This window comes from Tribolium madens, unplaced genomic scaffold, assembly GCF_015345945.1.
Source record: "Tribolium madens isolate multiple individuals breed KSU strain unplaced genomic scaffold, Tmad_KSU_1.1 Scaffold_1;HRSCAF=32;Tcas5.2_LG8, whole genome shotgun sequence".
NCBI classification, from domain to species: Eukaryota; Metazoa; Arthropoda; class Insecta; order Coleoptera; family Tenebrionidae; genus Tribolium; species Tribolium madens.
This window is the reverse complement of record NW_025400984.1, coordinates 5,337,471-5,365,401: the sequence shown is the minus strand read 5'-3', so window position 1 is coordinate 5,365,401 and position 27,931 is coordinate 5,337,471. Positions and strand designations below refer to the sequence as shown.

Below are 27,931 nucleotides of genomic sequence, written 5' to 3'. Positions count from 1 at the left end.
GATACCATGCGTGTGTGCAATTTGCGTGCTTTCAGGCGTTTATTTCAGTTCCGGTGTTAGATTCGCCAAGTGAGCTTTTGTGTCACTCATTTCCATCGTTAACACAAGCCTTTATCAAAATCCTGTTGCTGGCGACATGTAGCTTTTTCCCTCAACCACAATCCCTTATCCTCTTAAAACATGAAAGATGAAAGTGGTGTCCAAAAAGCCGCAGCATACCTCCAACACCCATCCGTGGGTAAGTGCAAACGAGCTTTTTTAATTTTGATAAATGAAATTTGCATTTTTCCAAGGTTTCGGCTTCGTTAGTCGTGCTAGGTTTAGGAGCTTTAGCTCTAGCAGTGTTTTGGATTAGGAGATGCAGGTGAGTTATTACATTAGAATTGATTTTATGCTCAATGAAGTTCTTAACTTGTTTGAAGAGTTACGACGTCGTTAAATAACGCGAGAGAAGTTGGAAAATTCGATTTTATTTTCCGGTGCAAAATGATTATGACACGTAATGTTCAAGCGGGAGAATAGTCAAGTGATAAATGATTTTTTATTGAGTAGCATAATATGTATTGTGCTCAAGACAACAATAAAACAACAAAGAATTAGGTTTTTTGTTTTTTTGATAGCTTGTTTTTGTTTTAATTAAGCCACAATGTTGATTAAAACCCTTAATATTAAAATTATAGTTTAAAACCAAAAAATACAGTCTTGTTGAATACAAAACCTTTAATTAGAAAAAAAATAAAAACGAAAGTATTCCAATACACCAAACAAAAAAAAAATTATCGAAAACACTAGGCGACATTTTTTCATTTTTTATTCTAACATTGATAAAAATACCTGTATCCTTATGTAATTTTGTTCAGAAAATTTAAAAATGATTACCAAAATTCTCCATCATGTAAGCTTTTTTTTGGTTATTTTTGTTTTTAAAGAGTATTAGAGTATTGAGTATACAAGAGGAAAAAAAATTATCTTTGATTTTACACTAAAACTAAAGGAAAAACATTTGAAAAACTGAGCAAATTTGTAATTAAAACTTAATTATTCTGATTCATTAGGAAGAAATGTAATTTTTTTTTTGATTTTGGCCTTAGAATAATTTTTCTTTGCTTTATATGCTCGTTTTCATATTAATGTGCATCGAAGTAGTTTGAAAGGGATCATTTTAAGGTGGCAACCATGCGAAAATTCAAACAATCCTAAACTCAATCTTCCCTAAAAATCATTTTTTTAAATAAATGTGTACCCCATGTACCAAAAAATAGTTAAAATTAACAACGTAATCAACATAGGATAGCAAACATAAAGATTTTTGTCATTATTGATGTGATTAAATTTGTTTTGAATGACATTAATGACACTTTTTGTGTAAATCGGACTTTAAATTAAAGATTCATATAGACTTCTACAACCTACTTGATGCACATTAATGTGAAAAAGAGTATACCTCCCATCACATTGGCGGTTTTATTTTTTTAACAACGATGTCACTTTGACAATTAATTAATTAACTGAATAATGATGATTGTTGTTAAAAATGACTGTATTTTTTATACTAAAGCTTTTTTTTGAGTTATATTTTTCACCCACATTTTTGTTATTTAACTTGCGTAAACTTATTAGTCAAAGTGACATCGTTGTCAAAAAAGTAAAGTCGCCAATGTGAAAAGATTTAAAACGCAGAGAAAAATAACTATAAGTCCAAAAAATGAACTTTTCTTTCCACTGAGTCAGTTTTAATTATAGATTTGCTCGTTTCAGGTGAAGCAAAAAATGTTTTTCCTTTGCAGTTTTGGCGTCAAATCAAAGATAAACAATATTTTCCTCTTGTATCTCAGTCCGGAGACATACTGTTGATTGAACTAAAAAAATGTATTTTTAATTTTAAACTATACAAAACGGAACACTACATAATAAATTGAACACAAATTCAACAAAGAAATATTTTCAAGAATTTTGTTTTTGTTATTTAGGAGGGGTAAAAGTCATTCCTTTTGCAGTAAACCCCATCATTGTCGAATACCATACCTTGACACTTTTTTGGCTCTGATATTTTGTTTTTTTTGTCACTTACAGTCTTTAAGTTTTGTAGAAAGAAATCGAAGCGGAAAATGCACTTTGATAGACATTCTGCAGGCAAGTGTTTCACAATTTTCCAATAGTTTTTAGATAAATATAGAATGATTTTTTATTTCTATTATTGCCAAGAAATCTGTGGAGTGCACTCTTAAAAGAATTTCAAGCAGTTACATAGTTCTTAGGTATTTATTTTTTGTACAAAAACTTCATTATGGAGCACTTTTCAAATTTACAAAAAATTCTTTCTCGGATTTTAGCATCACTTATGGCAATTTTGTCTTAGATACCTAAAGAATCCATTTTCTTACTTGCTTAAAAGGAAAATAAATTTACTTGTAATTAGTAGTAATTACAAATCAGCATCGTTATCGTTATCGTTTATCAAAAAAATGGGACGTGTTATCATTAGTCAAATGGCGGGTTTTAAAAGACTGGTATACCAAAAATTATGTTTGTTCGAAAAATCATGTTGCCTAGTAAAAATAAATAAATTAAATCTCGGGTACAATACAATTTTTTAATAAAATGTAATGTAATGTAATGTAATAAGTTTAACATTTTACTCTCTCGATAATAGCAACACAAGCAATATAGAACGAGAGTTGGAAGGAATTCAAGTGCTCTATGAATCTAATTAAACGAATTATTGCTGGCGCGGAATCCCTACAACTAACTTAACAGCATTAAAACCTAGAAAATCCGTCGAATTCAGTCGTAATGCCTCTTTGCAACCGCAATCATGTTCAATCTTTACCAGAACATAAATAAGAAAGAGGAAGAAAAAGAGCCTCAAGTAATTGGTCACGAAAGGTTCTACCAAGAGCGAACTTCTCGTTCGAGTTCGCGTCGCAAAAAACGAGTTCCTCATCGCTCCCATAGTGCTTCCGAATTTTCCCCGGGTGTCCTAAATGCCGCCAACAAACGTGCCGCTTTCCACAATCGTTGTCAAAGTTCGGAAAATCGCAGTGACGACGGAAAAGTAACTCCTCAAAGAACGGAATCGTTTGCGAGGGTGTTTTTCTCTCGCCGGTATATAGATTTTCGATACTTTGAATTAAAAATTGAAATTCTCCTACTCGAAACTTATTTTTAACCGGATTTCAGGTCGTCCGGAGCCCCCAAACACGAATACAGCGCCTTGAAAACTGAGGGAGGGAATGAGAAGTTCCGAGCTGAGCAACAGATACGAAATGGGGTTTTTATGGCTTGTAAGCACTATCTTTCGAATAATGATCGGTATGAGCTTAAGACTCAGTTAGGGGAGATTGGGTCAAGAACAGACAAGCATTGGTATGAATTATTGGAGAGTTTGTGGTAGTTTATCGTTTTGTGTAGGTTTACAGTTCAAGATACGACTTTAGGGGCGGAGAGGCTGCTGACGTTAGTGCCCATGCCGTCCATGTGCCCTTTGAACCCTACCACAACGACGAGAGATACTCTTTTAGAGCTGTTTCGTGGATTGCAACATCCATACATTCATCCGGTCTTGGACATTGACTTTTGGGATGCTGGGGCAGCTCTTATCAGTCCTTTGAATCCGTCCGGTAGTTTAAAGGACCTAATCTATGGCAGCCCTTGGCACGAGGATTATGATAAGAAGTACAACTCGAAGGGCGAAGGATTACCCCTCAGGACGGTAAGTAAAAGATAATACTTACTGGAAACATTTCACCTCGCGAGCGTGCTTATTATCAAGAACATTAATCACCGATTAAGAAATGCATTAGTAACAAGGTTATTTGTTATTGATTATTGTACATAAGTTGATTCAAATATATTTCATTTAGAGAAATTTCTAACAATGAAAACATTTACAAGTTTTGGAATGCATTAATTAATGCATTAAATCAATTAGTTCAATTAAAATGCATTTTTTTGATTCAACACCAGCCATTCTTTTCATTTTTCTTACTAGAAATTAGCTCAGGCACCAACGAGGGGACGACGGGAGGCACTAACGAAGTGCGGATTTATGTATTCTCGCTTATATCTCGAAAACAATGTTTTACAAATTTGCAAACTGAACTGCAGTCATCTACATCTTGTAGAAAAGAGTCTTTTCATACCTCTTAGTCATGGCAATATTCAGAGTTCAAATTGTTCGTATGTTATTTGTTTATTTCCCAGGAAATGTTAGGTGAATATTATTTGACACAATATTCACAATAACGAGCGTAGAGCGCATAAAGGGCACAAACATAACATTTTCATAAAAAATTGGAATTGTCTTGTGAAGAAATGCAAATCTGAATTAGCCACATTATTGAATTAAACTAAAGTTAAAAGTGATTGGTTTCTCCATGGTTACCTACTCACATTATTATAATGGCCGATGTCAAACGGACAAATTACATCATTGCATTAAATTTTGAATGAATTCAAAAATCTAAAGTGATTGGTTTTTTAGATTATTATAATGGCCGACCTGAAACTGCCCAATCACAAGGCTTATAACTTTTACAATAATCCTTACGTTAATTCATTAGTAGTAAGCTTTAAAAAAGGCTTTTTACTTTGTTACAAACCGACACATTTTTTGATTGGCTTGTTGATTTTTGCAAGATTTTATCTACGAATCCACGCTACTAGGTAATTCTCTTGATTTTTCTCACTAGAAATTAGCCCAGACAATCAACGGGGTTGTTTGGGAACATAATTTTTGACTTTAAGGCTGTGTTTAGACTAGTTAGAAGTCCCCGTTCTCCGAGCGAGGGGGGAACGAGGGGCACTAACGAGGTACCGATTTATGTATTCTCGATTATATTTCGAAAACAATACGTTTTACAAATTTGCATATTGAACTGCAGCCTTCTACATCTTGTAGAAGAGTCTTTTCATATTTCTTAGTCTCAAGAAAGGAAGAAAGTGAGGTTATATTTCACTTCTTGCACCGTTTTCTTTCATGACAATAATATTCAGTCAAAGAAAATTTTTTGTATGTTGTGTTTAAGGTTTTATTTCCCAGTCAAGTACCCACAAGGAAATGTAAGGTGCCAGTTCTTCGTTACAATATTCATAATAAAGAGCGTAGAGCGCATAAAGGTCACAAACATAACATTTTCATTAAAAATTGGAATTATTATGAATAAACGCAAATCCAAATTAGCCACATTTATGAATTAAACTAAACTCAAATTGGTTTCTCCATGGTTACTCACATTATTATAATGGCCGACCTTAAACTGCCCAATCACAAAGCTTACAACTTTTACGATAATTCATTATTAGTATTATTCATTTATTGCTTTAAAGTACAAAAAAAATACTTTTTACTTCGTTACAAACCAACACCGTTTAGATTCAACATTCTCTTTTTGCATGGTTCCAGGTCCAGTGTCTGGGCCGCCAAATCCTCGAAGGCCTTCTTTTTCTACGCAACCGTTACTTCCCGCCCTTCTACCACTTACACTCCGGCAACGTAATAATCCAAAACGGCGTTGCCCGAATCGCCGGCCTAGAAAACGCCCTTTTGGGCCTGCTCCCTCGCGCCCCTAGTGCTCCTGAAACTCTAGCTTTCGGCTACATTTTATTCGAAATGACTGCTGGCTACGAACTTCCCAAGCCTCCCAGCCCTGCCCATCTTCAACTCGAATTGGAACGAGCTCCCAAAGTGGCGGAAGCTTTGGAACTGATTTTCCAGATTAGCAGACCTCCAGCTTTGGAGGAATTGGTCTGTTGCGAGTTATTCCGAGGCGTGGAGTTGCGAGAGTTGCGTGGGGCGAGTATAATTCAAGTGAGGTCGTCTCCGGAGGTTTTGGAGTTGTTGGAGGTGGTGCGGAATCCGGTGCCGCCCTCACCGTTGCGACGGTAAGTGATGGTTTGGGGAGGATGGGTTGATAAGGGTTGGTTGCATGCAGACGACACCTTTCTGATGATTTAGATCCGTGGTATGCATGGTGAGAGTTTTCTGTTTTTCTTTTAGTAGGTGCTAGAGGTAGTTATTTAGAGTGTGTTTTATTCTAGCAAAGATGTAGTCGTGATAATAGAAGACAGGCGACTAGAAGACATAATAGAAGAAGACAACGAAGATAGTGATTCAAACGACGCCAGTGATAATCGGTAGTAGAATCGTTGATTGTAGCATTTAAATGCTTAGATTGTAGTTCCAATAGTTTCATTTAAATGCTGCCTCTCAATTACGCAAATGTGTGCTGTGTTAAGGCTTTAATTGGATGTTATTTTGTGGCCAAATTTTTGGACCAACTTCATTCCTCATGTCAAATGTAAATGTATTTTCATACAAATCGAATAATCAAAAAAGTGAGCAATTCCAGCACTGTTTCATATTTTACTACTATCGATTTACGTAGAATAGCAATAATTTCCTGTCCGAATTAGTTAACGTATTGGTAGTGTTTGTAAGTGGTAGGAATCAAATTAACACCAGAGTTTTCCCTTTTGTCCCTTTTTATTGTAAATGGACCGTCCTTTAGGACTAGAAAGGCAATACTTAATGGCAGAAAACATATCCATTACCGTCCTGTGACTGTCAATTTTTGAACAAACAACATTTTGTTTATAGATTACCGTTAATTAAAGCACGGAAAAAATTCTTTAGGAGAAGCAAAATTCAAGTTAAACACTTCAATTCCGTCAAACATGGACGTAAGACTTTCGTGAAATTGTTAATAAGACAATCACACCGATAATGTCAAATGCAATATATTTAGTCAACAAGACTTTCTTTTTGTGTAGAGGGTGTAATTTTTACTGTTATTTCAATAAAATTCACTGCAGTTAAAACGTCTGTTATTTCAATCACCTCTTGATTTCCTTTTCTTTATTTTTAAAAATTTATTTAGACATTTAGCTGTAGGTAAATTTATGTATTTAAACCACAAACTTCTAATAAGTAATAAACAAAAATCGTAAATTTCCCCACGTTTCTACGCTGTTATTGAGAGATAAGGAAACACAAATATGTAGTCAAATATATTAGAATAAAGCATTTCAACACACTAAAAATGTTATATAACTACACTGCGCATGTTGTTATTCCAGCCAGCAATCACGTCGAGTGATTTTTCTACAAACTGCTAATCAGTAAACACACTCGAAATTGTAATAACGTATAGATGATCCCCACTATCAGTATCAAGTCGATTTCTGTTACATAAACATATATCTTTATCACGCATCATTTCTCAATATCATTCCAGTCATAAACTTGTGTGAAAGTCAAAGACGAAACAGACTTTATAGCATCTCTTTAATCAGGAAGTACGTATAAGAGCAAGTGTTTACACGTTTAATTGAACTGCTTTTGTTAGTCAAAATGAGCACGCAGTCAAAAACAAATGTGTTAGAATACATCAGTAATTTGGATATTACATCCAAGCCGAAATTTATGAGATTAACAGGAATCGTGTGTACGATTGGTAAGTATTTCATGTGGTAAAAGTTTTTTTTGCACCAAAATTGTAGGAACAGCATGCCAGAAACCAGAAATTTTGGAAAAAATGCTAGAAGCTGGTATGAATGTAGCACGTTTGAATTTCTCCCATGGGACTCACGAGTACCATGGGGAACTAATCAAAAATATTAGAACTGCTGTTGACAAGTACAGTAAGAAGATTGGTCGGCATTATCCCCTTGCTATTGCTATAGACACCAAAGGATCGGAAATTAGGACTGGAGTCCTAGAAGGGGTACCAAATCATTGTCTAGTTACGACATTACTAAAACACAGTTTTAGGGTATTTCGGCTGAAGTACTTCTCGAAAAGGGGGCAAAAGTGACAATTACAACCGACGAAAAGTATGCTAAAAAATGCACCAAGAGTGTTATCTACGTCGATTATAAGAATATCACCAAAGTTCAAAAACCCGGAAACCAGATTTTTATCGACGACGGTTTAATTACTCTTAAATGTGAGAAAATCCAAGGCAATGAAATTATTTGCACTGTTGCAAATGGGGGAAAATTGGGGAGTAGTAAGGGAGTGAATCTTCCAGACGTCGAAAAAGACCTTCCTACTGTCTCTGAAAAAGACAAAAGAGACTTAAAATTTGGAGTTGAGCAAAATGTCGACTGCATTTTCGCCTCCTTCACCCGAAACGCTGAAGAGGTTCGACAAATTCGTTCCCTTCTGGGCAATAGTAACACTCTTGTAATTGCCAAAATTGAGAATATCCAAGGTGTGAAAAACATGGACGAGATTATTGATGCTGCTGATGGCATTCTTATTGATCGTGGTGATTTGGGGATGGAAATCTCTTTTCAGAAGGTATTCCTAGCTCAAAAAGCCATCATTGCAAGATGTAACAAAGCTGGGAAGCCCATCATCATTGCGACTCATTTATTAGAATCAATGGTTGATAAACCAAGACCCACACGAGCTGAGAGTTCCGATGTGGCCAATGCTGTGCTTGATGGTGCTGATTGTGTGATGTTAGCAGGGGAGACAGCCAAGGGTTTGTATCCTGTTGAGTGTGTCGAGACCATGGCATTAATTTGTAAAGAAGCTGAAGCTGCGGTGTGGCAAAAACAACTCTTTGATGACCTCAAGAGTCAGGTATAACTAATTCAGTTACAATCTAACCAGTACTAACAACGGTTTGCAGCCTAAACTACCTCTAGATATCGTCCAAACTACCGCAATATCCACAGTTGAAGCTTCAATGAACTCGTTAGCCACTGCTATTATCGTGGTTACAAAAACCGGAAAGTCGGCACAGTTATTATCAAAATACAAGCCAAAATGTCCCATTATTGCCGTTACCAGGAATGCGCAGGTTGCTCGCCAGTTACACTTATTTAGGGCTATTATGCCCTTGTATTTTGATGGTTTGTGTTATTTCAAGGGTAAAATCATTGCCACTTATGTGTTTTACAGAACAAACTCCAACCGAATGGTTGAAAAATGTAGAAGTGAGGGTTAAAGCTGGTGTTAGTTATGGAAAGTCATTAGGTTTTATTAAATCAGGAGATACTGTCGTTATCGTCACTGGTTTGCATCAGGGGCCTGGTTCTACGAATACGCTTACGTTATTGTAAGTTATTGGCAAAAACGTATGTTTATTTATAAAATATTTATTTTCAGGACTGTCGAATGACGTTTGAGTGTTTTGGGTTTAGTGTTCTGTTGCTAATTGCAAACCATAATATTGTTGTTATATACATGTAATACGATTAATTGTAATCTTTTTTAAGAACTTATTGAACGGCTATGGTGTCTACAATGCGCATATTGTGAATAAAATTTATTTGAATTTGTTTTTGCTTTGTTTATCTAATTATAAGTATTACACATAATTTTAATTAATAAACAAGCAGTTGTATGATTAGAAAAAAAACACTTATTATATGTAAAATTTTAACTTGTAGGTAGGTACTTTTTGTTTTTGTTATAATTTTGCTCATACACTAGTGTTTAAATTTAAATTAGTTATTGAGTGAATAAAAAAACCTCTCTTGAAATACTACAGCACTACAATAAAGGTATGTATATTTTTTGTTTTGTTATGCGATTTCATTGTTTACCTACACAAGAGCACGTGCTTCATGTCTCTCATCTCTACCCTCAGTACAAAACTAAAGATTACGATAACATAAAACAATAAAAGAAATAATAGTAACAAAATAACAGAAAAATATAGCGATCAAGGAACAATATTAAAATAACCAATTTAACAAAATATCTTTAACTCTAATGGCATGGCTGCAATCTACCCATTATTAAAAGTAAATACTTTAGCAAAACATGTACATATCCCAACAAAAATATTCTAACTCTTACATAATAGATGGAAGCTTTTTCAGAATGGGTGTACACCTCTTAACCAAGACCTTTTTCATTAAAATTTTTGTAGCAGGAAGCTTATTTCACGGGGTTGTGTTTACTTACTCTAACATTAGATACATAACTCTTTTTTTAACGAAATTTCTCGAGACGAAAACAAAATAAATTTATGGCTATGGAGATGCTACCAATTTTCTCATTTATGCCCCCAACAATATGTGTTCATATACCTTTTATTTTCTTGTCTTCAAGCACAATTGCGTTGCTGGCCAGCTTTTACATTTTGTGTTAGTATCTAATATGTCTACTAACTATTCTACCTTCTCACATACAAACCTTCTGTTGTCATTCATAATTCTTAATTTATCATAATTTGATCCTGCGCCAAAGATACCTCACCCTATCAATACCACCGCAGCATGGGACATCTGAACCTGGTATTTGACCTGAGTCTGGATCTAAATGGGTGAAACAGGAGATGAAAGTTTGTATAAAAATTCTTTATTGTTAAGTGATTTTCATAAAAATTGGTATTTGTAAAAAATATGTGTTTCAGGGCCAGTTTCATCAACGTTTGTTAAATTTAACCATCGAATAAGTAGATAGCAACTATTGATAGCCACTAACGTTGATGAAACTGGTCCTCTTTGAAAATTCTACCTTCAAGAGGTTAAATAAAGGATGGAAGTTTGTTTGGGATTTTAAAGGGATGATATGAGCTGTAAATGTTTTTATTTTAAAAAAAAGATTTTTAAAAATCAATCTCTAAGGGGAACTGGGGTGTAAACACTTAAACGAAGACATAATCATAAAATTTAGAAGATTTAGAGAATGTAGATGGCCGCTAAGAGAAAATTTTTTGAAAATCAATGTATAAGAGTAAAGTTTAAATGAAGATAGAAACATAAAATTTGGAAGATATATTGCTTAGAGGGTGTAAAAGGCCGAAAAGAAAGGATTTTTTGAAAATAAATTTCTGAAAGGCTGAAAGGGGGTATAAACTTTTAGACGAAAATAAAAACATAAAATTTGGAAGATCTCTTCTTTAGAAGGTGTAGAGGTGCATTAAGGCGATACATTTTGAAAATCAATTTTTAACAAAGTGAAATTGGGTGTAACGATTTGTAACGTATTTTCCTTATTTTCTTAAAAATCGTCACCATCCTTTCGCGCCGGTTTAAGTTGGCGAATAAAAAATAAACAGACTCACTTTACCGTGTCTCTTTTTGGATTATTATAAGTTTATATCGGAAATCTACGTGGACGAACCAGCTGTTATCCATAAACAAAGCCGATGCGAAAAACGAATTTGATACAAAGCAAATCTCATACAAAGATCGGTTCCATCTTTAATGTTATTACCGTAACGTCTTTTATTCTTTAAATTTTTTGTCATCACAGACTTTTCAATTTCAAAGAGTAAACTTTATTTTTCAAATAGTTACTAAGACTAAGGTTTTTTCTTTTATTTTTTCCAATTAAACCTTTTCAACAACATTCAAAATGGTCATTACACAAAAAATCAGTTGTTTCGTCGCAATCCTTCTCGACATGACAATAGTCCTAATCCTGCCGGGCCAAAACGGATAATCGTATTTCAACTGAAACGGAAACCTCATCACTGAGTAATTTCCGGCCGGTATGGGACACCGATCTGGGTGTTTTAAACCCATGGCTTTACCAAATCTGATATGTCCATTTTTCTCGTGTTGTAACTGGAATTTGCATGGGTCTTTTTGCCATGACCACATGGGAAATCTCTTCCAGCCACCGGCGATCCAGCGCTCGACTAAGTGGACACCTTCAGCGGTCTCGTCCACAGGATGAGCGTATGAGAATTCCATGCTCATGGCACGATGGGTGCGATTAATGCGATCGATACGGAAGAGTTTCATGGGTATTTCGAGTTGGTCGTTTTCTGGGCATAAATAACCGGCTTCCATGTCGACGGTGTAGTTTGTTACCATCTGGAATATGGGTGTGAAGGGGACGAAAGGGCAAAATTGTCACTTACGAAATCGACTGCTAAACCACCATGGAGAAGGAATATTAAAACAAATGCTGTCAAACACATTTTTAGGGTGAATGAGGATAATACGGATGTCGAAATAAATCCAATTATTCTGAAATTGTAAGCTTGAAACGATCGGAAATAGATAACGTTTTTATTACTTGCAATTAGGTATTAATTATAGTTTAAAAAATGATGTAACATAAAATCACTACGGGTAAGAATAGAAAAATTTAAATCTATTATTAGGTATATAAAAATAAAAAAATAGTCATAAATTTCTTTCTCATAAGTAATAATTTGTTTCAAATTATTAGCCCCCACTTATAGCAATCTATGAATATTACCAGTGATAGTGGAGATCAGCTGCATCTTCATGTCCACTCGTTTAAAAATTAATTTAAAAGATATATATATTTCTTTCAGAATATTGTAAGAGGCAAGGAAGCTCCTCGTTTCTTTCAAAATTTTCTTCGATTGGGCACAGCAAATTATTGTAAAAGTCAGGTATACCTGGGATATCCTAAAATCTATTTATTCATATTAGCAAAAAATAGTGTTTTATAACCCAGTAGAAATCGTGGGCATTTTTTATTCAAATCGGTGGTTTTCCGCTTTCCAAAAGGAGTGCCAACTATAACTAAAAGTTACTATATTAGGAAATTGGAGAACCACCCAGAACTGTTTACGTTTTATCCAAACGATTAATTTATTACTGTTATCGCTTTATTTATTATAACATGTTATGTGGTCTTTAATCAATAAACTTTTTTGTTTTTGTTTACGTTTTTTGTGTTTTTACAGTTTTCTACACTTCCAACTCAAATGACACTTAACTGACAAATGACATACGTCAGTACGTCACTTGTCAGACCACTTGCCGCCTTCAATGTTTGAACCGTGGGTGGTTCGTTTGAGTTTATTTCCTTTTTTTCCGTATTTTAATTCGGTGTAAAACTATTCGTGAATGAAACTTGTGTTATTTAACAATGGAAAACGAAAATGTGTTATCGTGTTCTGTGAATATCGAGTGGTCGAACTCCCAAGGCATCATCCAGCGAAAACTGGCCCACAAAAGTGCTTTTTTGCGTCTTATTCGAAGCGATGTTCGTGAAATCTTCGTTGAAGTAACTGCAGGCAAGTCAGTCCCCGTGAAGCTACAATTAAAAGGCATTTCCGTCCATAACAAATTCATGAGTGAGGGTAAAGCTTCCATAAAATTCCAAGAGGTGCATTGTATTATGTTCATCTCAAATGCACCCCCGAGCCAACTTTTTACGTTCTTGAAGACAGTATTTGTAAAAATGACGGGCGAAAAATCAGCCTCAAACTCAAACCCGTCGCTGAGAACCCAGTTATTGTCTAATAAACCTGCAAAATTTGAGGAAATTAGTCCAGTGACGTTGGGAGAAATGGAGAAAGCTAAAGCCAAAATTTCGAAAGGGACTGATACAACCCCATCACCTTTGAGCCGGAAACGGAAACTGAGCCCTCGAGAGGGGGGTAAACCCCTCTCCTCGAAAAGATTATATGCGTCTTCGCCAACCCCCAACGAGCCCTTAGATATTGAACAGAAGGAAGTCATGGAGGCTTGTCTCAGTGGTCGTAACGTATTTTTCACCGGAAGTGCAGGAACAGGGAAAAGTTATCTTTTAAAGAGAATTATAGGGGCCCTTCCTCCTGATGTAACTGCAGCCACTGCATCCACAGGTTAGTTCAATTGTTTCAATAATTTAATAATTTATTTATTATAGGTGTCGCCGCTTGTCACATTGGGGGAATAACCCTTCACCAATTCGCTGGAATAGGGACTGGGGAGGCTACCCTCGAACGCTCCATCGAGCTGGCCTCACGTCCAGGGACTTACACGATTTGGCGGAGGTGCAAACATTTAATTATCGATGAAATTTCGATGGTTGATGGTGCTTATTTCGAAAAAATTGAAACAATAGCCCGGAAAATAAGGAGAAATGATCAGCCTTTTGGAGGAATTCAGTTGATTTTGTGCGGTGATTTCTTCCAATTGCCCCCGGTCAGTAAGGGTAAAAATCCAATCAAATTTTGTTTCGAAACAGAGGCCTGGAGTCGTTGCCACTTATCGAGTTATGAACTGAAAAAAGTGCATAGACAGAATGACGATGAGTTTATCAAAATTCTGAATTGTGTGCGTATTGGACAAATTCCTGAAGATATGGCGACAAAATTAGCCGAAACGTCGAGACAAAATATCGAAAAAAATGGGATCTTGGCGACTAGATTATGTTCGCATACTGCGGAAGCGAATACTATTAATGAATCAAAACTTGACGCACTTTCTGGCGAAAAACAAGTTTTTACGTCTGAAGATTCACCTCCGCATCTTAAAAAACTGCTGGATCAGCAAACTCCCATACCGCACAAACTCGAATTGAAGGTTTTCGTAACAACAAAAGTCCGATTTGGTGTAACAATTTTTTTTTCATAGGTTGGTGCACAAGTCATGCTTTTGAAGAATATAAACATTGCAACAGGTCTCGTGAATGGTGCTCGTGGAGTCGTCAAATCCTTTGAAGGGGATTTCCCCGTCGTGCAATTCCGTAATAGAGAATATACTGCAAAACCCGAGCGTTGGTGTATTAAAACCGCCACTGGTGCTATGATCACTAGAAAACAAGTGCCTCTCAAACTGGCTTGGGCTTTTTCTATTCATAAATCTCAAGGTTTGACGTTAGATTGTGTCGAAATGTCCCTAGGGAAAGTGTTTGAAGCCGGTCAAGCTTATGTCGCGTTGAGTAGGGCCCAAAGTTTGGATACGTTGAGGGTTTTAGGTTTTAAGGCGTCGCAAGCTTGGGCCAATAAGAAAGTTTTAGATTTTTATCGTTCCTTGAATTTGCAAATGGAAACTATGAGACTTATTCCCTTGGGAAGGAAAGAGAATAAGCCAACGATTAAAAAAACGTTCAAATCTAATTCTAAATTGATGAGCAAACCTCTAATCACCATTAATTAAGTCAGCTAAGGAAAGAAATTTGCATTTTATATCAATTTTTACATTTGAATACCTAATTTTTTGATTGAAGATTTTTGTATTTAAGTATGAAACAGTAGTTTTTCGTTCAAAAGCCTCGATTCGGGTATGTTTATGTTGAAAATGTCATTAAAATCCTGGTATGTAGACCGCCAGTAATTTTTTTTGGCTGGTGATTGTGCGTTAATAACCCTTTAGGAATAGACATAAGCACAATCAATACCAATTAGCATCTAAAAATATTGTCAATACTTTATATTAAATAGTTTAATTAATTTTTATAAATAAATTGAGTTCGCTAAAGTAGGTCATTGACCCTTTCCCTCCTACCTTATTCGCGAGAAATTGCCTTATTGTACTTTTAAAGAATTGCACTCATCAATTTCAATAATTTTTCATTATAAAAGTTATAAATCTCGTCGTTTATGCTTTTGAGTCCGCTTACATAATTTTGTGTTTTATTTAAGATTTCAAATAATTTAAAAAAAAGTGGGGTTATGTTTATGTTGTGAAGTGTCAAAGTTGTCAAACTTTGCACCCCAAAACAACATAAATATTGTAAGTGCAAAAAAGAGTGATTTGTGTAAAAATAGACGCAATGATCAGGTAATTATTTTCAGTCAAAGAAATTTTATTTTATTTTGGGGGCAAAGTTTGAAATGTAGGTGATCCTCAGGCCACACAAATGCGTTCTTCGGTAAGTTACATCCTTTCGAGTAGTACCAGCGAGCCAAACATGTCTCACCCCGACTACGAACAATATTCACATGATCACGCCGCTCTTCTGGTGCTCGTAAGACACATAGGATCACAACTGAAACCCAAAACATTCCAAAAATTCTACGACCGTATTTCTAAACTCACTTCAGTCCGTATTACCGATTCTACTGGAAACGTACGCAATATTTTAGTACGTTATGTGAAGGAACATCCTGTTGAAAATAACGATTGGGGCGACTTTCAAACCCACCGAAGACTTCTAGGGCTCATTTCTTTAGGAAAATATGATTCCCAGCAAGAACTCAACGAAATATGTCGAGTCCACGAAAGTCTCAAAGTTAAATACACAAGCACGTTATTTGATTCGAGATGTATTTTATTCGGCCCTACAAAAGAAGGGAGCAGCTCACCTGAAGACACCTCGAGCCCCAACACCGACAGCAGTAGCAGCGCCCCCGAGGAAAACATCGAGAAATTCACAACGCCCAGTAATTTCAAAACACGGGGGCTCTTTTACGATGAATCCGCCCCTTGTGCCGACCTAGAGACCCAAATAATTGAATTCATCAATTCTCTATTTTGGGTGTTAGAATCGAAGAGACTCGAACGTTCGCGCGAAAAACTCGAACGGGTGTCACTCCTACTCGCCCCTTTCGAGAAAAAGGACTTCGTAGGACTCGACATGGAATCGCGAAACAATAAGAAAAAGTGCACAGGGCGAATGACCAAGCATTTAGGCGATTTGTGTCTGCAAGCCGGGTTATTGGCCGAAAGTTTGGTATATTATGGAAATGCCGCCGAGACTTTGAAAAGTGTGAACGATTGGTTATGGCTGGGGGCCGCATATGAGGGCTTGTGTGCGGCTTCTGCTTTAGTTTTGTACCCCGAGATGCAGAGGAGTGTTCAGTTGCAACGAAATGCGAGTTTGCAAGAGGGTTCCTCGCCGAAAAAAACGGTGGTGGCTAGTAACATTGATATAGGGACGAAGAAGGCCTCCGTGCCGAATACGCTAGCCCCAGAGGATATCTCGAAGAGGTATAGAGAGGCTATCATCCATTATAGCAAATACCAAAATGCGGGTGAGTGGATCTTTAGATTAACATAGTGTATAATTGGTTGCATACTTTTTCTTTATGTGCATTTAGGAATAATCGAAACCGAGGCGAGTTTCAAAGCAGCACGCATCGCCGTCGAGCAAAACCACTCACTCCAAGCCGCCTCCTTCCTCCAAAACGTCGTTTACATCAATTTGACCCTCTCTGAACAAGAAAAGATCCAACGTTTTGAAACCTTGGCTGAACTCTACACCCAAATCGGTTTCACACGGAAAGCCGCCTTCTGTCAACGACTTGCCGCCACTAGATACGTCTCACCTCAAAATCCAGCCCCTAATTGGAATCGTTGCTATAACCTCATGCTCCATAGTCTTCCCGGACATCGGCTCTCCTTAGATCCTGCGGAAATGAGAGAAGTCGCCCAAGGATGGCCGATCCTCCAAATTCAACTTTTACAAGAATTGGTGGTGGCGGCGAAGAGAATGGGGCATTCGGCGTTGGCGACTCGACACATGACGTTTTTGTTGCAGACCATGTGGCAGCATTTGACGCCAACTGAGCAAAAAGAACTGGCGATACAATTACAAGTGGGTTAGGGGATTTCTGTGAGAATAATAAGCGAAATTAATATTTTAGGCCTTGTCAGCTCAGTGTGAAGGGTCACCGGTGCCCTTAGTGCTAGATAATGGAGTTGTTATACCACCAGCCAACTTGACGAACATTCCAGTTTGTCATTCTTTTGTGTTGAGAAACTTACAGCCCCATTTACAGCCTAGGAAAATACAGGCTGTAAAACAGGACACAGGGCCGTTCTTGTTTACTCCCATACATTTTGGAAGTTTGGATCGGAGGAGTACGACGAGTCAGACTAAAATGGGTAGGAAATTTTATACAAGTTGTTGAATTCTTGCACACATACAAAAAATTGTAGCATTTTTGTGGGTCGAGAACGAACCTTGCGAAGTCACCCTTAAACTGTCAAATCCTCTACCCTTCGAGTTAAAAGTTTCCGACATGCGTTTGCTAACGTCAGGTGTCGTTTTCGAATCGCTCCCTGAGACTGTGGTTTTATCAGCGTCGGGGGCTCCCCCATCTGTTACAACCCTTCATGGAACACCGCGCGAAAGCGAGGGCCAACTCCAACTCCAGGGTTACAGTACACACACTCTTGGAGTTAAATCAAACTGTCGTTTACGACACATGAACGGGTTTCCGCCCCACTACGAGGTCGAAATCGTCCCATCTCTCCCCTTACTAGATGTCAAAACATCATTTCCTCAAAGCGCGTCGTTTTCCTCTTTTCACGACTATGAAAATGTCGTAACTTCGGCCAGTGTGAGTCTGCATCACGGTGAAAGCGCTGAATGTACAGTCACGATCACTAATATTGGACACGTTGACGTGGAAATGCTCGAAGTTTCGATGCAGACGATCCTTGAACCGACCCTCCAAGAACAGATGTTTACTTGGTCGCAGGAAAATCTCCTAAGTCAATTGCCTCTAAAACCGAACTGTTCGGCAAGTTTGACTTTGTATTTGTACGCTGCTGGAAGTTTTCTTGTTCCTGGGGGCACCGGAAATGAATTTAGCAGTGGTGTTTTCAGTAGTAGTATTTCAGGTCCAGGATCGTTACCCTCGAGACTAAATTCACCAACAAGTAGTAGTTTTCATAGAAATATTAATTCGAGTTTTCGGTCGTCGAATTCAGGGCATTCGAGTATGAGTGCTACTTTACAGATTCCGCAGTTACCGATAAATCAGCAAGCGTCATCAGTAGTAGAAGGACAGTTGCAAATTCGGTATAGTGGGGGACCAGGGTTGCAAGCATCATATTGTCGATGCTGCTCTGTTTTTTTAACGATGGAGACTGTACCGTCGCTACATGTTACTAACTGGGATGTATTACCGGCTGAAACGTGAATTGTCTCACTTTTAAATCTGATATAAGTAATATTATTTTTTAGTAATTCTCAATTTTATTTGGTTTTGGACGTTGCCAACTTGACGTCGCAAGAAATGGAATTACAGTATACTCCATCTAAAACAATGCTCATAGAAGGCCATGAAAGTTGCAGAGTGCCTGTGCCGGTAAAACGGTGCCCTTTATCGAAACTCGAAACCGGGGAAAGCCTCGCAACTGGCGAATTGGACCGCATATGTTCAGAACATATCGCGAATCTTGTCGACTTAAGGTGGCATTTGCTTGGCACAGATACCAGAGGTAAGGCCTCTCTTAAGGGCATTACCTTAACCAATGATATGTTAGATGAAGTAAGAATGTCGCCTTTATTATGGGGTAATTTTCTTGTAGTTGTATAACAATAAAATTATATTTTTATCAATTGTAGAAGTAATGATAAATAATGAAACTGTGAGGCCACAAGAAGAAGTCACCTGTGATGCTGGTGATTGTTTAGAAATGAAAATATTCGTAACAAATAGTTTGGAAAAAGTTTTGAATCAGTTACAATTGTCGGTTCAATTTTATCAAGATTATGAAAATGGTACTTTAAATTATAGGATGGAAACAAGATTAGCGACAACTGGGACTACAAAGAAAATGATAAAGTCGTTAGAACCTCAAGAAAAAGCACAACATGAGTGTAATGTTATTTTCTTTACTCCTGGACAGTATAAAATCGACATTCAGTGCTCTGCACCGGATAATTCCACTGCAATTCCGTGTTTACCGTCTAGTGGGCACACTTGGAGATTTACACCACCTCTTAATGTTACAGTCAGCTAAATAAAGATTATTATTAATATTATTTTTTTTGTATTACTTTGCGTGATACAATAGAAGTTGTATAGAATGAATGTATTGAAAAAACTGGGTGAAGTGTTTACAGTTTCCTGTAATTTGGAGTTGGTTATTCACTGTTTTATCGGCACGCCACAACTGACATTGACAAGTTATTAAAATTAAGGTTAACTTAATTGTTTACAAATTTCTATCAATGTAGTTAAAACCTTGTTAAGTAAGATAATATTTGTGTTTGTGTCAGTAATAATTGCTTAATTGTAGTTCACACATTGCTAAAATGAATTACAATTGTGATGTGGCATTTCCGGCAGTCAAATAATTTGTTGATATTTTGTGTGTTGATCTTGTCGGCGGGTTTCATGTTACAATTCAAAGTATTATACAACAACCACCAAAAGCATTTGAGGGTACAGGAAATTCAAGAGAGAGTAAGTGTAATTATCGACCTTGAGAAGTAATTAGGATTAATTTTACAGATGACTGAAATTGCAGATACTATGCAAACTGTAGAAACGGTTGCAAACACCACTTCGGTTCTGATTAGTAAATTAGAAAAAACTGTGAAAAATAGGAATCTTAGAGGGAGATTAAAATTAAAAACTAGGTGATAAGACACCCTCATTTTCTAAAAAACTAACACAAAAGCTTCTCAAGTCAATTCACTCCTATTATTGCTTTTGTTTTTAATTTGTTGTCTCACTGGAAAAGTTTAGCTGTTGTTGACTAATTTATTAAAATGTTGCGTGTGTTTAGTTAACTAGGAAGAAATAAATTGCCATATTTACATAACGTAGATGTTTTATATAAGTATTTGTTTAGAATATGTGACAATAAATATATTTTTGTGTTTACGTTATCGCCTCACATGTTATACAAGGGCATACATTGGGGGTTATTAGCATAGTCACCCTTATTTTCTAAGACCGAATGTGGGGAACAAATCCAAGGATCATTTGTCGCATTTTGCCACTCAGAAAGCCTTTTCTCCAATTCCTGCATCACATTCTTGTACTCATTTTTACCTGCCAGATTGTTCACTTCCACAGGATCATGTTTCAAATCGTACAGTTCCCACTCGGGCCTGTTGTAGTATTGTTTTAAGGTTTTAAACCAGTACAAATTTTCCTTGGCTTTTGTACGGTTCAAAATACCCTTTAACAATAAATTCAAGGACAAGTATTATCATAAAATTACTCACTTGGAATGTTGGTGATAAGTAAAAGTCTTGATCAATGGGAAACGGTGTTTGGTAATTCAAATTATGAAGCAATTTATAGCGATGTGTTCTGATCATTCTCATTGGATAATACATTGTCACTTCATGGAGATTATGGCTGGCGAAAATTGCCTCATTTGTGGTATTTTGTGGTTCTACAATTGATTGACAATAAAATATTATGACAGAGAACATAAAAACCTTCAACTAGAAGAGGCAATAAGCTTTTCCCGGTCAGTTTTCTGTTAATGATTTCATTACTCTCCTCTGTGATATTAAACCAATCAAGGACAGTAGGAACAATATCTAGAAGACTAGTCAAAGAATAAGTAACTTGATTGCGCCTTTCTTTATGTAAGGGAGAAGATATAAACATAGGTTCGGCTATTCCAGAATCGTATAAATTCGTCCTTCCGTTTGGAAATGGAATCCCATTATCCGAACTGTAAATCACAAGGGTGTCATCAGAATGACCTGATTTTTTCAGTTCTTCTAAAATTAAACCAACGCCTTGATCTAATCTTGAGATTGTGGTATATTGATTTGCCACATCTCTCCTCGCTTCCTCAGTATCGGGGATATAATAAGGTAACTCTAGTTCGTCCCATTGGTAATAAATTGGGTGCCAATCAGGGATTAGACCCATCCCAACGTCCCCATTACCAAATCGTTGGCAAAACTCGCCGTATTCTGGGTTTGTGTGGCCGCAACGGTGGGGGTCATGGAATGCCACAAACAGGAAAAATGGTCTAAAAAATTTTAATTCCAACAGTTTGACTACATTTTGTGGTAAATTACTTGTCCGTTGATTTATTTAAAAACTCTCGGGCCAACAATTTCATAAAAGTGATATTTCTCCCAACTTGCAAAATCGAATTATTCTCCTCAGTCTGCTCATAATCAAAACTGTATGTACTTTTTGGTCCCACATGTTTTTTACCGATAATTCCAGTCCGAATCCCATTTTCTCGCAAAATATTCGGCAAACTTTTTATATTTGTGAATGAATCAAAATGGTTTTCGGCTTGGTGTAAACCATACATGCCATTCTGATGTGCCGGCATACCAGTAAGCAAAGCCGAGCGGCTATAAGAATGTGATTATTCTAATTTTGCGAAATTTTGAGTTTACCTGGGAGAACAACTACTGACCGAGGTGTAGGCATTGTTAAAAATCAGGCTATTTTTGGCCAAAGCGTCCAAATTTGGTGTTTGACAGATTTTGTTCCTGTAAGCCCCCATTTCGAAACCGCCATCGTCGGCTAAAAATGACGAACCGTCACTGGTTTTTTAATTGCTCTTCTTAAGGGAGCGAATTAATAAATAATAAATGTTGGTATTAACAGCAATTCAAGTATAACTATTAATTAAATCGACTATTTGTTCTAATTTTTTAATAATATCTATAACAAAAAAAATTATGCGCCGCCTATGTGCGTCCTAACCCAACAATGGAAATGTCAACAATTGAAAAAATACAATTTAAAAATGTTTACTTTATTTAGATAACAGACAATGATCCAAAAATGGCCAAATTAATAAATGACAAAATTTTAATTAAACAATTTTGTGTTTTTCACCGGTGCGTGTCTCTAACCTCACTTTTTGACATTTCGAGAAATTGCATCATTTAAAACTCAGTGACGTGTCCATCCTCATTAAAAAGGTAAACAATCACAAAACTCACCCAAAATCAACAACACATTTAATTTTTTCTCAGTTTCAGCCCTAAATCGTGCCAAAATCATTAGTAGAACAACTAAACCGGTTTTCCCCATCTTTCCACACATTTGGAGCCAAATTCAAACCCAAACATGCCACCAAAGAAGATTTTGTGTTTATTCGACATGGACGGCACCCTGACCAAAGCCCGACAAGGAATCGACCCTGACTTTGACGAGTTCATCCAAACTAAAATCAAACCCTTGTGCACTCTCGGCCTCGTCGGTGGCTCCGATTTCAAGAAAATCGCCGAACAGATGAACGGCGAGGACGTAATTTTCAGGTTTGACTACGTGTTTCCTGAAAACGGGCTTGTGCAGTATAAATTTGGAAAGGAAGTTGGGAGACAAAGCATCCAGAAGTTTATGGGTGAAGACAAGATCCAAATGTTCATAAACTACGTCTTGAATTACTTGTCGACAGTAGTTCTCCCGGTAAAGAGGGGCAACTTTGTTGAATTTAGATCCGGGATGCTCAATATATCCCCAGTTGGGCGCTCCTGTTCCCAGGAAGAGCGCGAAAGTTTTGAAAAATATGATAAAGAGTTTAATATAAGGCAAACAATGATTGAGGCGCTCAAAAAAAGGTTCCCCGATATCGGCCTCACGTATGCAATCGGGGGCCAAATCAGTTTTGATGCTTTTCCCAAAGGGTGGGATAAGACTTATTGCCTCAGACACGTCCAAAACGAGGGTTTCGACGAGATTCACTTCTTTGGAGACAAGACCGATGCAGGAGGCAACGATTATGAAATCTACAATGACCCAAGAGTCATAGGCCATAAGGTTTTAGACCCCGATGATACGAGAAAGCAACTTGAAAAATTATTTGATCTTTAATTTTTTAACTGTAACAAAATTATTCGCCAGTATAATTCGGTTTTCTCTTCTCTTTGAACGCCTGTAGTCCCTCTATCCTATCCTTGGTCGGTATCAGCTGAGCATAGCACGCCTCCTCAATCGCTAATCCTGAACTCAAATCGACTTGTACCCCCTTATTAATAGCCTTTTTGGCCATTTGGACAGCCACAGGCCCATTTGGTAGTATCTCCCGAGCCAATTCGAGTGATTTCAGATAGGCAGCATCCTGATTAGTGTTTTGCGACACCACGTGATTCACAATACCCAATCGGTGGGCAGTAGCACCGTCAATTGTTCTCGCCGTGTATATCAATTCCTTGGCAATTGAAGGGTTGATAAGCCGAGGGAGTCTTTGGGTGCCCCCGGCACCCGGAATTATGGCCAGTTTGCCTTCCACTAGCCCCATTTTTGAGTCACTAGAGGCAACTCTAATGTCACAAGCAAGGGATATCTCAAGGCCGCCTCCTAAAGCAAGGCCATCCAAGGCGGCTATGACTGGGATTGGGAGGTTGTGGATTTGGTCCATGAGACTTCGAAGGTTTGAAACGAATTTTCCGACTTCGGCTTGGGGCATCGTCGCGCGTTCTTTAAGGTCGGCTCCTAGAAAAATTATGTAGAGGGACTTTTTAAGGTTTAGGGGATTTTACCAGCACAGAAGACTCCAGGGACTAAGCTTCGTACTATCAACACTCGCGCTGAAGTGTCGAAAGTAATTTTATGTAGAGATTTCTGTAATTCGGTTACTAAGTTGGCACTTAAGGCATTCTTTTGTTTCGGCCGGTTAAAACCGAAAACGGTGATTCCCGTATCGGATCCTTGGAGTTGCGCATAGGTCAAGTCGTTAGTTACTTCTGATAATTTGCGAATTTGAGAGTAGAACACATTTTTTCCAACTGTTTTTGCGACTTTTATTGCAAACATTTTAGGTTATGTGGCTTTGAATTTTTATTATCAGTGGGAGGTCAAAGATTACTCGTCGTTTCAACTGGTAAAAAACCATTTATTTTGCACTGTATTAAAATAACAATAACAAATTATACAATTTGAGGTATTAATAATAAGAACACACAGAAGCTGCAATTTTTTTTAATTCTAAGGCAATCTTCAAATAAATAATCAAAAATTTTATTTACAAGTTGCGTGACTGTTAATAAAATACTGTGCGTAATTTGGTATGACAAAAAATAATCTTGCGTTTACAACAAATAAAACAAACAATTGAACAACTTAAAATTTATTTCTTTTGTACAAATCATGCATGGCACAATTAATACTTTGATTCTTAATTGTACAATGTACAAAATTATTTTATTTACAATAAATAAAAACGGACGGTAAAGAAAAAAAACACATCAATCACAGTCAAACACACAAATTATTTACACTGTGACTTTCTAAAAGCGAGTCAGTCTCACTAAAATAAAAATGGTTAAGTTATCCTAGCTTTGTAAAAGCAAGATTATCAACAATAAGGCATAAACTATTTACTTTTTAACAACTTTCTTCTTCCCTTCCTTTTTCTTCTCTTTGTTAATGTCATCCTTATTCTCTACACTTGCTTCTTCTTTCTTCTCTTCCGTTTTCTCGTCTTTCTTACTCTCATCCGAAACTTCCTTCATTTCTTCGTCCGATGGCTTAGTCTCTGGTTCACTTTCTTTCGGTTTTTCTTCCGTTTTTTCCTTGGGGGCTTCAACCAGTGGTGGCGCTTCTGTTACCACTTCCATCGTATCAGTCGCTGGAGCCGGTGGCGAAGCCACTTCCATCTTCTCTTCCTTGGTCTCAGGCTCACTTTTAGTTTCGACTTTTTCCTCAATTTTAGGCTCATTTTCCTTCACTTCCACTTCCATTTTCTCCTCCACAGCCTGCTGAGATTCTTCTTTAGTTTCAGGGGTTTCACCGACCTTCTGTTCGGTTTGAGAAACATTCGCTGCTGCTTTAGCTTCTAAAATACCAATACAACCTTCAATACATTTGATAGCTTCTTTACGAGCCTGCCTGATATTCTCCTGACCTTGAGTATCAATATTGTCCAATTTAATAAGATTTCTGGTTAACATTTCATCCAAATAAAGGTACTGTTTATCTCTAGGAATTCCATTAAACTTCTCAACCTGGGACATTAATTCCGAAACGTCCTTTTGAATGGATTGAATTATATCGATAGGGTTGGTGGATGGTTTAGGCTGCTGTGGTGGTGGAACTTGTTCTTGTGGTTTTTGCACCGGAACTTCCTGTTGTGGGGGCGCTGCTTGTTGTTGGAACTTTTGTTGTTGGGGCTGTGGGGGCGCTGCCTGTTGTTGGAACTTTTGTTGTTGTCTTACTTCAGGTCCAAACCCTTGATGGTGCCACTCGGGCCTTGGAGACTCCCTTCCGACAAACTGGGTGAATTGACTAGGCCGATGACCGAAAATTCGTTCCGGTTGTGGTTGTTGTTGTTGTTGCGTGTAAGTTGGACCTGTATGTTTGGGTATGACTGGTTCATCGCGTCCTTCTACATGGATCGGTATAACCCTCTCCGTCGGTTTATTAACCGGTTTGTCTTGTTGTTGTTGGGGTTGACTCTGTGCCGCTCCCATATCGGCCATACCCTCTCGGTTAATCGGTATGTGAATGCTCGAAGTGTATCTTTGTCGATTATCTGGCGGCGGAGCAGACATCGATCTTTGATTTCTCTCATTCACTGGTTCTTGTTTTTGTCCTAAATCTACAGTATTACTTTGTTGGATGTTCTGTTTACGTCCTCGTTCCGGTGGTGGGTTTTCTTGTTGTTGCTGATGTGTTTCTTGTTTCTGTTCCGGCTGTGGCTGTTGTTGGGGCTTTGGTTCTTCGAAATCGCCTTCAAAAGGGTCCCTGTTGAAGGGGAAACCGAACCGTTCAAATCGGGAACCAAAAGGTCGTCCGAATCTACGAAACTCCTCTTCTGAAGGCCGATTCTGTCTAAACCTACGTCCTAAACTGTCACTACGAAAAGGAAAGCCTCCTAAATGTTCGGCAAATTCGGGATGACGGTTGGCAATGTCGTCCAATTCAGACCGAAAAGGATCCTCTCTGTCTTCACGTTCAAAGGGATAGCCGCTCTGAAATAAATCCAGTGTTAAAAATCAATCCATAAATACGCAAATAATAATTTTGTGTCACTTTTCCGAAAACTTACTTCAATATCTTCGGCCTCCATAGGTGTATCCCTTTCGATAATAAGCGGAATAGTCCGCACCGTCTCACAAAACGTCATTTTGATTTATTTAGCACTGAATCACTCGGTAAACAAACGCTTCGAATCGCTAAAGTCACTTCTCGCTCTCGTGTTTCGATTCAAATTGTGTGAAATCCCCCACTGGTTGTATTTATGTACACATGAGCTTTGGTAGTGGGGAGTTCCGGACTCTTCCAGAGAGCTCGCGTTCGAGAAAGTTCGAGAGTCGCCGACTGTGCATTCGGACCAGATTATCAGAAAATTCCGGCACAATTCCGGAACAATTTCACGTTTTATTTTCTTCGGGACGTGAGTCACGTAATTTTGAATTTTATTGAAACGATTTTAAATACAAATCTGGCCTTGGTATATGGAACGACCTTAAATTTGTTCGGTGTTTACCTATCGAGCCTTTTATGGAATTAGCGAGTTTTACGATGAGTGGTCGGGGGACGCGCTTAATATAACTATTAAATAATATATTTATTTACATTGAGAGATATTACGTTGTTTCTTGGACAAACATGAATTATTTAAATTTGAAAAGTAAATTTAGCACAATAATAAAAGATCCGAGACACATACTTGAAATTTTTGATGATGTTTCCTGCAAGTTTGCCAAATAAAAAGTGGATTAGTTTTACGAATTGTCAAAAGAATGGCATTTTCCACGTGCGCCGGACAAATAAAGAATTTTTTGCGAAACTGAATCGAAATCGAGTTCGACGATTTTATTTTTGAATATAGATAAAACAAATTAATGTGTCAAGGCTTTTAATTTTGATTTTAAGATTTTTTTTATAAATACAACAAAATTTAATTTTGCGACGTGACTAATAAATTTTATTGACGTATTCAGACGGAAAAGTTGTAAAGTGACTTGCTGAAAAGTGCATAATAAAACTCCAGATGTAAAGAAAAAAAGTGGAAATCACTGGTGCGTGACCCTTCTTGAACTCTCGAGTAACTTCTAGAAATTCTGTTTCAAGGGCGAAATGCCGAATCAATAAGGGAGTACGCTCACGAAAATATTTTAAATAATGTGAACTTTTTATTATGTTAAATTTTTGATTTTAACGCACAAAAATAGGAATGTTTCAAGTATTTTGTGGGATTGTTGGGTGTTTGAAAATAATGTTGTTTAGTTTCTCTTTATTTTGCATTCTCTTTACTTGCATGTCAACCTACGACAAAATTTCTATAAAACTTATATCGGTAATTTTATGAAATATTTGTTAGCTAATAATAAATATAAAATTTTCACTTTTTGAAAAGTACTTATTTTACAGATTTTTAATTACATAGATATACATAAATCAATTTTTTACCATTATTTGTTCACGAAACAACGTCACACACAAACAAGTTTTACGTGCAAATTAAAATAACCAGAATTTAGGATTGTAACAACTTATAGAAAAAATATTTGAACTGAAAATTAAACATTCATTAAATTCACAATAAAGGAGTAGATAAAACATCACTTTACAAATTGTAATATGTAAACAAAATAATAATTACATATTTTAAATAGAAGAACTACAAATCCCATTTTAATATAAATAAT

The 27,931-nt window shown here is 37.0% G+C and overlaps 9 protein-coding genes and 1 long non-coding RNA gene across 19 annotated transcripts in view; 6 read left to right on the top strand and 4 right to left on the bottom strand.

Annotated features, from left to right (window-relative positions):
- Positions 1-9: 9 nt before the first annotated feature.
- LOC123003695 (slowpoke-binding protein) lies at positions 10-6,819 on the top strand. Of its 6 annotated transcripts, XM_044396647.1 has the most exons (7): positions 10-238; positions 294-364; positions 3,181-3,366; positions 3,412-3,712; positions 5,405-5,883; positions 5,934-5,972; positions 6,040-6,819. In XM_044396647.1, exons 1-7 carry the CDS (start codon positions 188-190, stop codon positions 6,137-6,139), a joined length of 1,227 nt encoding a protein of 408 aa, XP_044252582.1. In that variant the 5' UTR covers positions 10-187; the 3' UTR covers positions 6,140-6,819. The 6 variants fall into 6 exon arrangements, with proteins under 6 accessions (XP_044252582.1, XP_044252581.1, XP_044252577.1 ...); XM_044396646.1 differs by lacking the exons at positions 10-238; positions 294-364 and adding an exon at positions 2,799-3,105 and having other exon boundaries at positions 6,599-6,819; XM_044396642.1 differs by lacking the exons at positions 10-238; positions 294-364 and adding an exon at positions 2,799-3,105.
- Positions 6,820-7,120: 301 nt separating this feature from the next.
- On the top strand, positions 7,121-9,293 carry LOC123016198 (pyruvate kinase-like). Of its 2 annotated transcripts, XM_044416439.1 has the most exons (7): positions 7,121-7,296; positions 7,347-7,454; positions 7,501-7,724; positions 7,772-8,590; positions 8,640-8,862; positions 8,912-9,068; positions 9,119-9,293. In XM_044416439.1, exons 2-7 carry the CDS (start codon positions 7,352-7,354, stop codon positions 9,129-9,131), a joined length of 1,539 nt encoding a protein of 512 aa, XP_044272374.1. In that variant the 5' UTR covers positions 7,121-7,296; positions 7,347-7,351; the 3' UTR covers positions 9,132-9,293. The 2 variants fall into 2 exon arrangements, with proteins under 2 accessions (XP_044272374.1, XP_044272373.1); XM_044416438.1 differs by having other exon boundaries at positions 7,121-7,454.
- Positions 9,294-11,291: 1,998 nt separating this feature from the next.
- LOC123003953 lies at positions 11,292-12,656 on the bottom strand. The gene is made up of 4 exons (XM_044397030.1): positions 12,518-12,656; positions 12,176-12,468; positions 11,832-11,940; positions 11,292-11,784 (listed from the first exon to the last, which is right to left on the bottom strand). Exons 3-4 carry the CDS (start codon positions 11,889-11,891, stop codon positions 11,296-11,298), a joined length of 549 nt encoding a protein of 182 aa, XP_044252965.1. The 5' UTR covers positions 11,892-11,940; positions 12,176-12,468; positions 12,518-12,656; the 3' UTR covers positions 11,292-11,295.
- Positions 12,657-12,694: 38 nt separating this feature from the next.
- On the top strand, positions 12,695-15,138 carry LOC123003641 (ATP-dependent DNA helicase PIF1). The gene is made up of 3 exons (XM_044396536.1): positions 12,695-13,538; positions 13,583-14,241; positions 14,293-15,138. The coding sequence occupies exons 1-3, from the start codon at positions 12,818-12,820 to the stop codon at positions 14,815-14,817; spliced, it is 1,905 nt and encodes a 634-aa protein (XP_044252471.1). The 5' UTR covers positions 12,695-12,817; the 3' UTR covers positions 14,818-15,138.
- A 142-nt stretch (positions 15,139-15,280) lies between these two features.
- LOC123003640 (protein brunelleschi) lies at positions 15,281-19,378 on the top strand. 3 transcript variants are annotated; one of them, XM_044396534.1, is made up of 7 exons: positions 15,281-15,393; positions 15,456-16,634; positions 16,701-17,197; positions 17,247-17,487; positions 17,542-18,526; positions 18,575-18,906; positions 18,959-19,378. In XM_044396534.1, the coding sequence occupies exons 2-7, from the start codon at positions 15,521-15,523 to the stop codon at positions 19,354-19,356; spliced, it is 3,567 nt and encodes a 1,188-aa protein (XP_044252469.1). In that variant the 5' UTR covers positions 15,281-15,393; positions 15,456-15,520; the 3' UTR covers positions 19,357-19,378. The 3 variants fall into 3 exon arrangements, with proteins under 3 accessions (XP_044252469.1, XP_044252470.1, XP_044252468.1); XM_044396535.1 differs by having other exon boundaries at positions 15,281-15,441; positions 15,512-16,634; XM_044396533.1 differs by having other exon boundaries at positions 15,281-15,441; positions 15,489-16,634.
- Positions 19,379-19,496: 118 nt separating this feature from the next.
- On the top strand, positions 19,497-20,225 carry LOC123004470. Its single transcript, XR_006412695.1, has 3 exons — positions 19,497-19,588; positions 19,636-19,802; positions 19,851-20,225. It is a non-coding gene; the product is annotated as an uncharacterized LOC123004470 (long non-coding RNA).
- Positions 20,161-22,989, bottom strand: LOC123004466 (N-sulphoglucosamine sulphohydrolase). Its single transcript, XM_044397766.1, has 6 exons — positions 22,277-22,989; positions 21,722-21,851; positions 21,389-21,676; positions 20,792-21,339; positions 20,573-20,745; positions 20,161-20,526 (listed from the first exon to the last, which is right to left on the bottom strand). The coding sequence occupies exons 1-6, from the start codon at positions 22,377-22,379 to the stop codon at positions 20,236-20,238; spliced, it is 1,533 nt and encodes a 510-aa protein (XP_044253701.1). The 5' UTR covers positions 22,380-22,989; the 3' UTR covers positions 20,161-20,235.
- Positions 22,017-23,208, top strand: LOC123004469 (phosphomannomutase). The gene is made up of 2 exons (XM_044397770.1): positions 22,017-22,255; positions 22,310-23,208. The coding sequence occupies exon 2, from the start codon at positions 22,404-22,406 to the stop codon at positions 23,148-23,150; it is 747 nt and encodes a 248-aa protein (XP_044253705.1). The 5' UTR covers positions 22,017-22,255; positions 22,310-22,403; the 3' UTR covers positions 23,151-23,208.
- LOC123004468 (methylglutaconyl-CoA hydratase, mitochondrial-like) lies at positions 23,128-24,292 on the bottom strand. The gene is made up of 2 exons (XM_044397768.1): positions 23,819-24,292; positions 23,128-23,771 (listed from the first exon to the last, which is right to left on the bottom strand). The coding sequence occupies exons 1-2, from the start codon at positions 24,090-24,092 to the stop codon at positions 23,170-23,172; spliced, it is 876 nt and encodes a 291-aa protein (XP_044253703.1). The 5' UTR covers positions 24,093-24,292; the 3' UTR covers positions 23,128-23,169.
- Positions 24,293-24,389: 97 nt separating this feature from the next.
- The window catches only part of LOC123004464 (BAG domain-containing protein Samui-like), a 6,684-nt gene continuing 3,142 nt past the window's right edge, over positions 24,390-27,931 (bottom strand). Inside the window, exons 1-2 of one of the 2 annotated variants that reach the window (XM_044397764.1) lie at positions 26,326-27,632; positions 24,390-26,248 (exon numbers count right to left, since the gene is read on the bottom strand). In XM_044397764.1, coding sequence (XP_044253699.1) covers positions 24,656-26,248; positions 26,326-26,403 — 1,671 coding nt within the window. In that variant the 5' untranslated portion in view covers positions 26,404-27,632 and the 3' untranslated portion in view covers positions 24,390-24,655. Of the gene's footprint in view, positions 26,249-26,325; positions 27,633-27,931 lie in introns of those variants that run through there. The other variant, XM_044397765.1, reaches the window with a different exon arrangement.